Source organism: Pongo pygmaeus, chromosome 7 (genome assembly GCF_028885625.2).
Source record: "Pongo pygmaeus isolate AG05252 chromosome 7, NHGRI_mPonPyg2-v2.0_pri, whole genome shotgun sequence".
Lineage (NCBI taxonomy): Eukaryota > Metazoa > Chordata > Mammalia > Primates > Hominidae > Pongo > Pongo pygmaeus.
The window spans coordinates 60,697,633-60,713,508 of NC_072380.2; the positions used below are offsets into that span (position 1 = coordinate 60,697,633).

Consider the following 15,876-nt stretch of genomic DNA (forward strand, 5'->3'; position numbering starts at 1 on the left):
CTAAACTGAGAAGCGGACAATCCTTCATTCAAAGGCGAGCTCCCTCTATTTTGTGTTGCCGTGCATGGAGTCCTAAGGCCGTGTCTACATGTGCACCCCACAGGTGCTGCCAGTAGAGTCCCAACGGAGGTGAGCGGCTCATTTCAGCTAGGGTGAGTTCCACGTTATTTGACTGTGCCAACCGATGAGCTCATCTCCCAGTTTTAAGGAATTACTTGAAGAGAGCAGTTGAGATCTTTTAAAAGGTGAAGCACAATTATTTCAAACTCACAGTGTTTCTCGAACCATAATTTTACTGGCCATTTTCTATTCAAATTAGAACAACAAATCCTTTGAGTTGCACATGAAGTGATTTCACAATAGCACCTTCTCTGTGGGGTCTAGTCTTCCTCATTAAAAAGCTAAGGTTAGAGGAGTTCCTCCTGCAGATCTTTTTTCCCTGCAAAGTTCTCATGTCTTTACCCCTCTTGTCCACCACAAATGAGGCTTCTGTGGGTGGAGATGGGGCAGTATTTCTAGGACTGTGCTTCCTCCCACAATTGAAGCATTGAGGGAGGGACTGTCTGGAACAGTCGCAGAGGCCTGGAGAGGTCTCCTCTGCAAGGAAGCCCCTGGGCGGGGCTCCTCCTGGCAGGAGTTTGAGGTGCACAGAACTGCCTGCCTCCTGGGCAGATGTGGTTCCCCAAAGGTGGTGTATGCTAGAGTCGAAGCTTTTCAGACTCTTTCGGAGGGCTGCAGAGTGTGGAGAATGTGGAACAGGTGGCTGAGAGAACCGCCCACAGCCAGAGCCAAAAGAGCATCTCCTCTGGAACTGGAAAAGCAGAGGGCTTCAGAGAGACTGCTGTTAGCAGCTGGGGATTAGAATCAGGGAAGAAAGCCAGAGGAAAGATGGTTGAGTGGCAGGTGTACGGATGAGGGACTTTGACGTTTCTGTGTTCCCAGAGGAGTGTACGGTGCCAGCCTGTTTTTCTCCAAGCCCCCAAGACATACTAATGCGACCATCACGCCTCAAGTACCTGGGGTGCTGGTGACATTGTTCCTCTGGTGACCCTTCCACATGTGTTAACAAAGAGATTTCTAGGACATCTGAGTCTAAGGAAAACAAAAGAAAGAACCTGCCGATATGGGTTAGGGCAGTGATAAGAGCAGAGCTAAGTGTTGGCTCTGAGTACAGCATGCATTTCTGCTTGAGTTTCCCCAAGCCAAGTGCCTAGAGAACCAGGCTGTGCTTCAGGATGGGAAAGCCATATTTTAAAAAGTACCTAAAAGCTCAAACTGTGGTTTTGCTGCAGTTGTTCGAGGTGACTGGCCATCAGCAGCAGAGGTGATCCTGGCTTGGCAGCGGTAGACAGAGGCAGTGTCCTGGGTGTCTGACGCTAGGATGCGCCGTGTGCACCGCTCCTGCACACTGCTTGGCAGGGAGGGTGAGGAGGCCTGGACAGGACAGATTTTCTTTTGTATCAGTAGCAACAGAAGCTGCCACCTCAGTTCACCAAATTAGGAAAAACAGACATTTGGCAGGGATGGTATAGTCCAGAGAAGCAGGTGCAGCACTCCTGGGGACTCCAGAATATTTAGGAAGAATATGAAAGGATGTGGATTTCCAGCAGCATCAGCCACTGCCAGCTGAATTGGGTCTTATTTTACCCACAGGCCATGGGGCTGGTTTGGGGGCCCAGCACCCCCGTATCGTCACAGCTCTCCTCAGTTTCCCAGTATGGGTGCAGCATTGATGGCAAGCAACAGCAAGTAGGGGGTTTAACTCTGGACCCAGGTCTGCAAGTGAATGGCAGGAAGGTGCAGAGGGGATATTTACAGATCATCAGCACCAAGTTACAATATATAAGATCAGGTAGACAGCAGGGAAGAGCCATTGGTTTAGTAGTGTATGTGAAGACTGATATAAAATTGGTACTTGTTTGCTTAACTATAAAATTGACACATTTTATAAACTATAACTTCAGGAAGCATAATGCAAAATGACAAATGTCAGACCACTTAAATTGGTCATTGTCTTTAATTTATAGAAATAGTATTTTTTTATTATGGAGTGATGAAATGGACTTCCTCTCACTTTTCAACTTTAGAAATCATTATCTTCTGAAAGGATAATATAGAAATAATCTGAGGTCCTGGATGTGTTTTCACCATAGCACAAAATAACGAGAAATGGTTTGTGAATTACTTTATGTAATTCAGATTATAAAGTTATGTTTCCCCTGAAATCTGTGATTGAATCTGTATTTCCTCAGACATTGTAAGTATATTCTAAAGGGGTAACTCTTAAAAACACAATACATTTACTAATTACTAATCACTGACAATATTTATGTAGATCTAAAAAATTCACACTTTTTAATATTGTTGTTATAATTTTTGATGTTGCTAAAGGTTTTTAAGGAGTATTAATGTGAAACACACGTCTCTTTCTTTTTTAACTTTAGGAATACAAAGTGCAGCATATCTATTTTAATTTTAATCTTAATTCTAGATTCAGGAGGTACATGTGCAGTTTTGTTACAAGGGCATATTGCGTGATGCTGAGGTTTGGGCTTCTTTCCATCACCCAGATGGTGAACATAGAACCTAATAGATAAGTTTCCAGCCCTTGCCCCCTTTTTCCCTCCCACTTCTGGTAGTCCCCAATGTCTATTGTTCCCATCTTTGTGTCTATGTGTACCCTATATTTAGCTCCCACTTGTAAATGAGAACATGTGGTATTTCATTTTCTGTTCGTTTGTTAATCCACTTAGGATAATGGGCTACAGCTGCATCCATATTGCTACAAAGGACCTGATTTCATTCTTTTTTATGGCTGCATGGTATTCCATGGTGTAGGTGTACCACATTTTCTCTACCCAATATACCATTGATTGGTATTTAGGTTGATTCCATGTCTTTGCTACTGTGAATAGTTCTGTGATAATATATGAATGCAGGTTTCTTGTTGGTAGAATGATTTCTTTTCCTTTGGGTATATACTCAGTAATGAGATTGCTGGGTCGACTGGAGTTCAATTTTTAATTCTTGAGGAATCTCCAAATTGCTTTCCACAGTGGTTGAACTAATTTGTATTCTCACTAACAGTGTGTAAGCATTCCCTTCAACATAGCCTTGCCAACAGCTATTATTATTGTCTTGTTAATAATAGCCATTCTGACTGGTATGAGATGGTATCTCATTGTGGTTTTGATTTGCATTTCTCTGATGATGAGTGATGTTGAGCACTTTTTCATATGTTTGTTGGATAGTTGTTTGACTTCTTTTGAGAAGTGTATGTTCATGCCCTTTGCCCACTTTTTAATGGGGTTATTTTTCTCTTGTTGATTTGTTTAGGTTTACTATAGACTCTGGATATTAGTCCTTTGTTGGATGCATAGTTTGCAAATATTTTGTCCTATTCTGTAGATTTTCTGTTTAGTCTGTTGATAGTTTCTTTTGCTGTGCAGAAGCTCTTTAGTTTAATTAGACCCCAGTTGTCAATTTTTGTTTTTGATGCAATTGCTTTTTAGGAATTCGTCATAAATTCTTCCTCACAGCCAATGTCCAGAATGATATTTCTTGGATTTTCTTCCAGGATTTTTATAGTTTGAAGTCCTGCATTTACACTGTTAATACATCTTGAGTAAATTTTTGTATCTGGGTGAGAGATAAGGGTCCAGTTTCATTTTTCTGCGTATGGTTAGCCAGTTTTCTCAGCACCATTTATTGAATTGGGAGTTGTTTCCCCATTGTTTATTTTTGTCAACTGTGTTAAAGATCAGTTGGTTGCAGGTGTATGGGTTTATTTCTGAGTTCTCTATTCTGTTCAATGGTTCTATGTTTCTGCTTTTGTTACCAGTACCATGTTGTTTTTATTAGTATAGCCTTTTAGTATAGTTTGAAATTGGATAATACAATACCTTCAGCTTTATTCTTTTTGCTTAGGATTGCTTTGGCTATTCAGGCTCTTTTTTGGTTCCATATGAAGTTTAGTTTTTTCTGATTCTGTGAAAAATGATGTGGTAGTTTAACAGAAATAGCATTGAACCTGCAGATTGCTTTGGGCAGTATGGACATTTTAATGATATTGATTTTTCTAATCCATGAGCATGAAGCTTTTCCACTTCTTTGTGTCACTATGATTTCTTTCAGCAGTGTTTTGCAGTTCTCCTTATAGAGATCCTTCACCTCTTTGGTTAGATGTATTCCTATGTATTTTATTTTTTGTTGCCATTATAAATGGGGTTACTTTCTTGATTTGCCTCTCTGTTTGAAACTTTTTGGTGAATAGAAATGACGCTGATTGTTGTACATTGATTTTATATCCCGAAACTTCACTGAAGTTGTTCATCAGTTCTGGGAGCCTCTTGGCAGAATCTTTAGGATTTTCTAGGTATAAAATCACACATCAATAAAGAGGGATAATTTGATTTCCTCTTTTCTAATTTGGATCTTTTTTACTTCTTCCCTTTTTCTGATTCCTCTGGCTAGGACTTCTAATACTATATTGAATAGGAGTGGTGAGAGTGGACATCCTTGTCTTGCTCCGGTTTCTGAAAGGAATGCTTCAAGCATTTGACCATTCAGTATGATGCTGGCTGTGGGTTTGTCACAGATGGCTCTTATTATTTTGAAGTATGTTCCTTCAATGTCTAGTTTGTGTGAGAGTTTTTATCATGAAGATTTGTTTGGATTTTATCAAAAGCCTTTTTTGGCATGTATTGAGATGATCATTTGGTTTTTGTTTTTAATTCTGTTAATGTAGTGAATCACATTTATTGATTTGTGTAGGCTGAACGAACTTTGCATCCCAAGAGTAAAGACTACTTGAGCGTGGTGAATTAACTTTTATGTGCTCCTGACTTTGGTTTGCTAGTATTTTGTTGAGGATATTTTTGTCTATGTTTCTCAGGGATATTGCCCTGTTGTTATCATGTGTCTTTGCCAGATTTTTGTATCAGGATGATACTGCTTTCATAGAATGAGGTAGGGAGGAATCTCTCCTTGTCGATTTTTTAGAATAGTTTCAGCAGGATTGATACCAGCTCTTCCTTTGTATATCTAGTAGAATTTGGTTATGAATCCATCTGGCCTTGGGCATCTTTTTGGTTATTGGTAGGTTTTTAAATTACTGATTCAATTTCCTTATTTGTTATTGGTCCATTTAGAGTTTCTGTTTCTTTATGGTTCAATCTTGGGAGGTTGTATGTTTCTAGGAATTTATCCATTTCCTCTAGATTTTCTAGTTTGTGCACACAGAGATGTTTGTAAAAGCCTCTGAAGATCTTCTATATTTCTGTGGGATCTACTGTAATGTCACCTTTATCTTCTTCATTGTGCTTATTTGGATCATCTCTCTTTTTTCTTTGTTAATCTATCTAGTGGTTCAGCAATCTTGTTTATTCTTTCAAGGAAGCAACTTTTTGTTTCACTGATCCTTTGTATGTTTTGGGGGGGTCTCAATTCATTCAGCATGGCTCTGATTTTAGTTATTTCTTTTCTTCTGATAGCTTTGGGATTAGTTTGTTTTTGTTTTTCTAGTTCCTTTAGGTGGATGTTAGATTGTTTATTCGAGATCTTTCTATCTTCTTGATGTAGGAATTTAGTGCTGAACTTTTGTTTTAACATTGCCTTTGCTGCATTCCATAGATTTTGGTATGTTGTGTCTCAGTTTGTATGTTTCTAAGAGTTTTTATTTCTTCCTAAATTTTATTATTCATCCAAACATCTTTCTGGAGCAAATAGTTTAATTTTCATGTATTTGTGTGGTTTTGATAGTTCCTCTTGGTATTGATTTCTGTTTTTATTCCAGAAAGTGCAATATTTCTTAGTTGAATCACACTTCGGCTAGCTTACAAGGCAACTAATCAATGAGGTAGGATTAGAAATGTGTTTGCTCAAAAGGGAGATTATATTACAAACCTAACATTTGAACGCTTCATCATAAACCTCATCTCATCACGTGATAAAACATTTGAAAGTGTAGTCACTGAAAAAATTCTAGAATACATCATAATACATAAAAGTACATGTTAAAAATTAATGTTTATGATAAAAATAATTTTTGATGGATTATACATCTAAACATGAATTTAAAGCTTTAAAATCTCTAGATGAAAAGGGAAGAAAATGTCTTTGCAACTGTGAAGTATGCAATGATTTCTTAGCAAGAACACAAAAGCACTAGATTTAAAATTTAAATAAGATTATTAATTGGTCTCTATCAAAATTAAAAATCTCAGCTCATCAGAAACATCATTAAGAAAATGAAAAGACTATGCACAGATGGAAGAAATTTATTCATATGGTAGAGAGGACATGTATTCAAAAATGAAGCCTCCTACAAAGCAATAAAGACAAACAACCTAGTAAAAAATGGGCAAAAAGCGTGAATAGACAATTCATAAAATATGGGAATGGGCAATAAGCACATGAAAAGATGCTCACCATTATCAGGATATATGAGGGAACTTCTTGGTGTGATGAAAATACTCTATATCTTGATTGGAATGGTGGTTACACAGGTATATATATATTTATCAAAACTCATCCAACTATACATGTAAGTTCTGTGCATTTCACTGTATATAAATTTCAACTCAATAAAAAGTAATGACATTTCTAAACAACAAAAACTATTGATATGCATTATTTCAACTTTTCCCAAGTATATCTATTAAACTATGAAAAAGGTTGAAAACACAATTGGTATATTCTTGAGCTCAGGTTTTATTGAAATAGGAGGTGTCTAAAATACCCTCAGGAGGGACTGGAAGAAGACTGTATTAGTTCGTTTTCATGCTGCTGATAAAGACATACCCGAAACTGGGACCAAAAAGAGGTTTAATTGGACTTACAGTTCCACATGTCTGGGGAGGCCTCAGAATCATGGCGGGAGGCGAAGGCACTTCTTACATGGTGGCAGCAAGAGAAAAATGAGGAAGAAGCAAAAGCGGAACCCCCTGATAAAACCGTCAGATCTCATGAGACTTATTCACTATCATGAGAATAGCATGGGAAAGATCAGCTCCCATGATTCAGTTACCTCTACCTGGGTCCCTTCCACAACATGTGGGAATTCTTGGAGATATAATTCAATTTGAGATCTGGTGGGGACACAACAAAACCATATCAAAGACTAACACCCGTTAAGCGTCTATGCACCAAGCACTGTGGTAGAAATTTTACAAACATTGTTATATGTAGTATCTACAACAACCTAGTGGAGTTTGTTTAATTATCCTCCCTCTGTAGATAAGAAATCTGAGTTATGGAGATGAAGTAAATTGCTAAAGGCTACACAGTGAAAAAGAGGGAGAAGCAGAATTCAACCTCAGATTGGCCTGCTTCAGAATCTCTCTTCTTTCTACTATCATGCCCCAACTCATCAATATTTGCAGAAAGTCTGTGTCCCAGAAGAAACTGGTTTATGTAGGAAAAAAGTATATGTATACATATATGCATGTGTGTGTATGTGTGTGTGTATATACACACACACACATACATATGTGGATTTACTTCTGCCTCTGCCACCCCTGAAACAGCATGACTAATCCTCCTCTTCCTTTTTCTCCTCAGTCTACTCAATGTGAAGAAGATGAAGACCTTTATGATGATTCACTTCTGCTTAAGGCTTAGTAAATATATTTTCTCTTCCTTATGATTTCCTAATAATATTTGCTTTTTTCTAGCTTATTTTATTGTAAGAATACAAGATACAATACATATAATGTACAAAAATATTTGTTAATTGATTATTTATGTTATTGGTAGACCTTCTGTTCAACAGTAAGATATTAGTAGTTAAATTTTGGGGGAGTCAAAGTTGTATGTGGATTTTCGGTTGCTCAGGGGCTGATATTTCACATTGTTAACCTTCACATTGTTCAAGGGTGAACTATATGTGTGTGAATGTGTGTGTGTGTTTGTGCATGTGTGTGTGTGTATACTCTTACAGGGCTTTCTTTTCTTTCTTCTTGATCACAGTGGGAGGAAATTAAAGATATATCCATCTGTTTTTAATGCACAAATTTGAAGCCAGGTTTAAAAAGTCTGGGAAAGATTAAGACAAGAAAATTTGAAACAGCATTATTACTCAAAGGCATACTTCACATATGTGTCAATATGTTCTCTTAGTTGTCTCCCTTCTAATTTTCTAGGGCAGGCTCACTTTGCCCAATATGTTCTTTAAATTTTTTGTTGGTGCTCTTCAAAGCTCTATTTTCTCTGTGTGCTTTTAATTCTGGCTGAGGCCAGTCTCCAGTCGCTGTTGAGCTCCATGATGCTTCAGAAACCTCAAGCTCAATATGTTTGAAACTGAACTCATAGAGTTTTCCTAAAATGTGCACATTTCTTTGTATTTTCTACTAAGAGAATGACACTATTGTTTCATCCTTGGCTGTGGATCAGTTGGTTTCTGGGCTCTATGATTTTACTTTGTTAAGTAGTGTTCATTTTATATTTTCCTCCTGCTCTTCTCCCTTGCTACAGTCTTATTGAAAGCCATCACCATGCCTTTCCTAGACTCCCCATCAGAGTCAACAACGGTGCCTTCCCTACTGTACATCAAAGGTTTCTGCACTGAGGCAGTCGCAAGGTCCTCCTTCTTGCCCCCTTTGTCTCACTTTGCACCTTGGACACCACACTTACAATAATTTCTGCTACTGCACTACCTGCTCAGGCCGCATTTCCTGCGCTGGCTCTCATTCTTCTGCCTGACTTCTAATGTTAGGTTGATATGCCCTGGTCTCAGCCTTCTGTGTTCTTTGCTGATCTCTATGTACTATACCATCAGGTAATCCCATTTAGACTTTCAGTTTTAAATATGATATTACATTGGTAATTTCCAGGACTTATATCTATGAATAATGAAGTAATATCTGTGAATAATAAATGCAGGTCTTGCATGTCCATCTACAGCTCTGGCCTCTGTACTGAGCCTCAGGTGACTGTTTCATCTCCATTTGATTGTTTAATAAGGCATTTCAGATTTGACTGTCCAAAGTAAAACCCTTGGTCTAGATCCCATGGCATACAAGAAAGACACTAGATGCAATTTGTTGTCAGTCTCTCCTTTATCAGTTGCCTAGGTGGAAAATCTAGTAGCCACTCTTGTTTTTTAAACATACTTTCTTCCCAATGCTAAAAATGGTATTTTGTCAGTTCTGTAGCCAAGTTACAAAATTTGATCCCTACCACTACATTTGTTCAATCTTTTGTTATCGCTCTCATGGAGAACTGCAATAACTTCCTAATTCTACTTGCTTGCACTTTTGATAACTTCAGAGTCCTTATTCCACAGAACAGCTAGAAACATCTTTTAACCATGAAAACCAGATTGTCATGATTCTGTTGAAAACTCATGCATAGCTTCCCCTCATGCTCAAAATAAAACCCAATCCGTATCCCTACTGCCTCTACAAGTAGGAGTTGTTCTCTACTCACCTCTCTGAGCACATTTTCTATCAGCCTCCTCCCTCTCCCTGTCTCACTTGCTCAGCTGAATTAATGGCATTTTCTTCTGTTTCCAAGCATTTAGAGCATCCTTCCTTGCTGTTCTTGTTGTTTGGAACTTTCCTCACATTGATATTATGTTTGAATTTGGTCCTTCTTACAGGCTCTGCCCAAATGGGCCCTCCTCAGAGATGCTGTTTCTTAGGACTCTATCTAAAGTAGCAGTCTTCCAACACTCTTTCTCCTTGGTTTATTTTATTTGTAGCATATTTCTTTACTGGAAGTTATATTATAATTTGTTAGTTTACTTGAGTTCAATTAGATAAAAAACTTTGTCTTGTTAACCTTCTGTATTCACATCATAATAAGCCCTGGTGTGTAGTATACACACACAAAAAGTCTTTGAATGAATCAATGGATTGATGAGTTACTACTATCTGTGCAGTGAGCCTGCCAGATATCCAACGGGCATTGAGAATTTACAGAGTGTATTGGCTTTCACCCTGCTGATAGAGCAATATCCATAAAAACTAATATCTGTAAATGATAAACACCAGATATATATTCAAAAACGCACTAATCATTTCAATCCCTAACTTTCCATTTTGTGATAGATAGAAATATGACAATCAGTTATCCTTTGGTATTTTTTAAGTCCACAAAATTCTTGGAAATAAAAATAGCAGTAGTGTGTGCCATACAGTTACCACTCATATAAATAGCTGTTACTTTGAACCATACCTTGCAAAATTTTTCACCTTAGTGTGTCATTTGATGATGCACAGATACCCCATTTCTAGATTAGAAAATAAACTCCCCAGTTTTGTTGCTGGACTTGAAATCACTTGGTGATTATTGTTGCAAACTTGATATTCAAACTTTGTGTTCTTTCCTTAATTTTTTGAAAGCTTGTGACGTACGTGCAAGTTATGGAGCCCTTAGTATTGTACTCTAAAATGACAGGCTAAAAAAGGCTTGCCAATATATGCATTGTTTTAGCGAATGCAAATTACTGTGGCTCTTGAAACAATTACAAAGTGTTTCATTTTATGATTTCAGTTTTTGATGAAATATTTATCAACATTTTTATTAGTCTGAATGAAGGGTCGTGAATTTTGGACAATGAGCTAACCCTTTCTCTTCCTCCTGATAAACCATAAGCACTTTATCTCTTGTATGAAAAATTCAATTAATTAAATGTTAAAACAAACTATTTCAGCATATTCTCATTAGATATGAAGGAGCGAAATTTTTTATATTTACTTTTTAAATGAATTAAAGATTATATTTTGCAAAATAATATGAATGAGTTTGCGGCCTCTGTATGCATTGATAGCATAAAGCACTGCAAAAAGGGTGTGCTATTTCCATGAGCAATTCTACATAAAATCTCAGATCAAAGATATTTTAGTGATAACTTCAATGATACTTCACAAAAGGCCTACACTTACCAAAAATGCTGCTACAAAGTCAAACTGTATTTTAATGGTCAAGGGAAGTTAGTTTTAATGAAGTTCACTGAAAGAAGCCCTTCAAGTCCCCTAATATGATTACATACACTGATGACTCAACTCCAATAGACATGTCTCCATAGGGTTTTGCTAAAAATGGCTGAACACAGTTCCTTATCTTTCACAGATGTCTAATGTACAATCAGAGATTAACTGAAAAGTAAAGGAGAACAGTAATTGGGTTAAATTGGTAACAAGTGGTATAATGCATAAAATAATTTACAGCTTCCTACATATAACATTTTGAAGAGCACTTAAATTTTAATAGCACTATTATTATAAGAAAAAATAAAGGCATAGTGGAGACAAATGCTGTTTTCCTTACCCCAGCACATTTAGACAAAATCCAGACTTGAAGGAACACCTCCTGCATTTTATTAGCCCTCATCAACAAAAGTAAGTGAAAATTATCCATTGTGGAATTAAGCACAAGGAAATTTGTCTTGGTTTATGTGAGTAGCTCAAAGCAAAGTTAGACCTATAACCTCTGATTCCCAACTTTCAATCCTAATCTCGAGGTTACATTTCTTCCCCATTCTATGAAATAAAAGTCTTACTAAAAAGATTAACAGTTTATAATTAAATGGTATAATATGCACCATATATTACAATATGCAGTTCTGGAATTTGTTGTTCCATTTCTGTGTTTAGGCATTCTGCTGCTACTGGAGGGCCCTCTGTTGGAATATGTGAGGGATGGAGACAGTGAAAGAATCCCAAGCGGGAAACTGAATCAATGCATGTGCCGTTTTGGAAACCAAAAATTAAAAGATCAGCTTGCTGGAGGTATTAATCAATCTTGCTGTGCATATTAAATGTGCATTCAAAGAAAAATGTGTTTTAATTACAGTTTAAATGCATTCTGAATGTTAATATGACAAGGATTGAAGCACTTTATTTTGCTTAGCTCAATATTTTACAGTTAGCACATTGCTTGCAATGCAGTATTTAAAAAGTTACTTCAGCTAAAAGTTTTATAATTTCATCAAGAAAGGAGGAGCCAGATAAGAAAGACAACTGGTTTCTTTATTTAATAAAGAGCCTTAAAGAAGTCTTAACCTCAAAAGTCTCCATTTTCTAGAAATTTGCTTAATTTGCTTGATGCTTGGCTGTCATTGTGCATCTCCTCAGAGTGCTGAGCGCCACCTCCACCCACTTTGATGCCGTGCTAAGGTTCTTCTTTCTGGCTGCCTGTTAATAAAATTATCTCCACCCACTGGATTATAAATATCCTAATGGCAGGGATATGTGCATCCCCACTAGTGCTTGGAATAGCATATTGCACAGTCGGAGTGGTCTGTAACTGTTGACTGAACAACTTCTGTTCTGGCTGGCTTTCTTAGAAATGGACACGTTCCCTGAGAACAGTGTCTGTGGCACCCCACTTTAGTTTGAATGGAAACAGTGCAGACAGCAGAGGCTTTATATTCTGTCTCAGCTCTTTGATTCTAACACCTGCTCTGTAATGTTAAATGCTATCCTATTTCCAGACCCACCAAGGTCCACATACATTCTGTGTGATGTGGTGTGGTGTGGTGTGGTATGGGGTTGGGTGTGGAGGGTAGCATGTAACAGCGGTAAAGCACAATACTTAAGGCCTTAAATTAAGGAGAGATAACGCTAGAGTGATCTTGGTCATGGTAGGGAATGAGGTAGCCAGGGGAGCAAGGCTTAGTCTAGAAATACTAAAACCTCAAAATGCTTATACACATTCACCAATAATTAGAAATGAGTGTGGATTCATGGAAGAACACTAAATCGTACATTTCAGTTCAGTGTTATAGATGCAAAGGTAGAAGACTGACTCATTTTGAGGCAATTCTGTTTTTGGCAAATATTTTAGCAATATTTTCTCTAGATGGCAAGCAAAACTATTGTTCTGCAAACACTTACTTTGTAATTACCTAAAATTCCATACCTCTTTGCATGTTTTTGTGATTGAGTGTATATGCGTGAATATATATAGTAATAATACTTTAGAAAATTGTCTATAATTAACATAACATTAATTGATTGTGTCTTTCTGGACTTAACTATACAGAAATTACCTTCAACTACTGATCTTGTTACATAACACTATCTTATTATGTTATAATATGTTTGTAATACCAGAGAGTTTTCTGTAGTTTCTGGCAACAGCTTGAGAAAATTTAGCCAAGGTAATGTTTTATTTTGTTGTCTTTTTTTTCTTTCATGTGATGAAACTTATAAAGATATTTTTCCCTCCCTGGAGTGAAGTTCAAAATCCATTTTGGGCTTTGGACCATCTGATAAAAGTTAATACTGCACTTCAACTGAAAGTTTAGTAGTGTTTATTTCCATAAGAGGGAAGAAATAGAAGGGAAATGAAAGAACACTGTAGTTGAACATTATATCTTCAATTAGGCATAGAGTGAAGAGTACAGTAAAATAAATACTACTGCTAAAACTATTCTTTTTTGTATGTGTAGGTCTCAGATTTCAAAATTTTATTTTAAATAAATAATATATAATTTAATGCTTTCAACATGTTAGGTGGATTTGGGCTCTTTGATAATTATCCCTATGTTATTAAAAATTCATCTCCTGTCTCTACCTCTGAAGCTTATTGCATCTCTATTTTTTGTTTGTTTGTTTGTTTATTTTTGAGACACAGTTTCGGTCTTGTTGCCCAGGCTGGAGTGTAATGGCGCGATCTCAGCTCACCTCAACCTCCACCTCCTGGGTTTAAGTGATTCTCCTGCCTCAGCCTCCCGAGTAGCTGGGATTACAGGCATGCGGTACCACACCTGGCTAATGTTGTATTTTTAGTAGAGACAGGGTTTGTCCATGTTGGTTAGGCTGGTCTCGAACTCCTGACCTCAGGTGATCTGCCCACCTTGGCCTCCCAACGTGCTGGGATTACAGCTGTGAGCCACCGCGCCCAGCCCATCTCTGTTTTTAATTCTGACTAGGAAATTGTTTTATATAAGTTTAGTTAAAGGATCAGCAGAAAAAAATGACTGTGTGAAATTTTATATCAGAAAATATGGATATTACCTTCAAAAATTGCAATGCATCCATTCATGGGTAAATAAAAATGAATCAAAACTGATGTAATGGAAGATATTTTATAAAATGGGTAATTCATGTTCAAAAATAAACTTTTTTTCCCTTAGCATACATTTTGTGTTTGAAATCTTACTTATAACTGGTAAATTGTCTAAGTGATATTATGATGTAATTGATGAAGAAAGGTGATTTGAACAGGTGATGCTCGAGGACTGTCTCCCTCGTGGCTCAGTAAACTCCCCCTACATAGACCTCAGGGAGCCCAGCAAGAGGCAGAAACTCTCCTAGCAGTAGGGCTGGGCTGTTGGAGCTGATCCCCTTCAGTTGGCTGGCAGTGTGGACCCTGTCATGGGTGACAGGTGGGGACCCATAGTCTTTGGCAAGCTCAAGCAGGATGGCATGGGCTATACCGTGTCCCTCAAAACTCAGATGTTGATGTCTTAACCTTATAATAGGACTGGATTTGAAGATAGGGTTTTAAAGAGGTAATTACATTGAAATGAGCTTATTAGGGTGGGCCCTAATTCAATACAACTGGGGTCCTCATAAGAAGAGGGAATTTGGACACAGATACCCACAGAGAGAAGACTATGAGCCACGGAGAGAGGCTGTAGAAGAAACCAACCCTGTGGACACCTTCATCTAGGACTTCTCCTTCCAGAACTGTAGGAAATAAATGTCTCTTGTTTAAGTCACCCGCAGTTGGCCATATTTTATTACAGTGGCCTTAGCAAATGAACACACAGGGCAATTGTCCAAATGCCCACAGATGGTAACTAGAATGGTGCGATGGTGGAATAGGCTGCTCTAGTGTTTGCACCATCTCTGGAGTTTGAGAGTGTCTGGGGAAACAGCAATTAGAGGGCTGTGGGACGAGCTGACTGGTGCTGGGTGTTGCCAGTTCATTGGAGAAGATCTGCCAGAGGAGAGTGGGGAATATTGATGTAAGGAGAAAGTCAGATGGGTCCTTGGCAGCAGGTAAAGGGACTTGTGGCTAAATGGTAAAAAAGCTGAGGGGTGAGCTTAATTATGAGAAGCTCAGAGTCTGCTTAATTATGAGAAGCTCAGAGTCTGCTTCTCCAAGGGGAGGGCCCCTCCAGGAAGAAACCAGACACTGAGATTTGTGACGGGGACATTTCAGTCAATGCACTAAAATTTTTTGAATCACAAGATTGTCCCAAACCTTCTACAACTACAGAAATGGCCAACTCCTTCCTTTTAAAATCAGGGATCTTTCCTTGCTTAAAATGATGCACCGTATGTCCTTGCTGGATCTACACCTATGTTCTAACCTGACCATTGGACAAATAACCTGCATGAGTTACAACATTAGCTAACTAAGGAGTGCTGGCCTGCTAAGGTAGGAAAGGGCCTCTACCCTAAAGGAGCAGCAGGGCTCAGCTAACATGCACACGGGCAAATGCAAACAGAACTGGTTCCTTATGGAGCTGGCTCAAGGAGTGTCAGACATAAAGTTGGTTAAGGGAGAATTTTTTGATAAGGTTGATTTTTCCACCATATAGCATCTAACATCCTGGCAAGGGCACCATGTGAAACCGATATGTTGTGAGGATAATTCTTGGAAGTAACAATAGCCCATACAAAGTGAAATAGAAATTCCTGAATTACTACAGAAGGTGGTTGAAGAAAGGGTAAAAAAACAGAACCTCAGAGTAATGTGCATGCTGGAGTGGGTGTCCTACTTAAGCTGGCTGAGTTTCACAGGGAACACTGTTTTCCTAAAATGAAAAGGAGCACATTGGAGAGAGGAGCACCAGTTTCACTGAGAAAATCAGTGAGGCCATTTTCTATTTTTCAGGACTTAGGTGCTGTTATAGAGTAGGAACCCCTACTTACAACGGGAATGACAAGATCCCCCAAGAGGGGTCAGGCGGTAGTA

The 15,876-nt window shown here is 38.0% G+C and overlaps 1 protein-coding gene across 1 annotated transcript in view; it reads left to right on the forward strand.

Annotated features, from left to right (window-relative positions):
- The window catches only part of PPDPFL (pancreatic progenitor cell differentiation and proliferation factor like), a 48,308-nt gene that overhangs the window by 20,660 nt on the left and 11,772 nt on the right, over positions 1-15,876 (forward strand). The window contains exons 4-5 of the mRNA XM_063669461.1: positions 7,561-7,619; positions 11,598-11,771. Of these exons, the coding sequence (XP_063525531.1) occupies positions 7,561-7,619; positions 11,598-11,761 (223 nt within the window). The 3' untranslated portion in view covers positions 11,762-11,771. Of the gene's footprint in view, positions 1-7,560; positions 7,620-11,597 lie in introns of the transcript that reaches the window.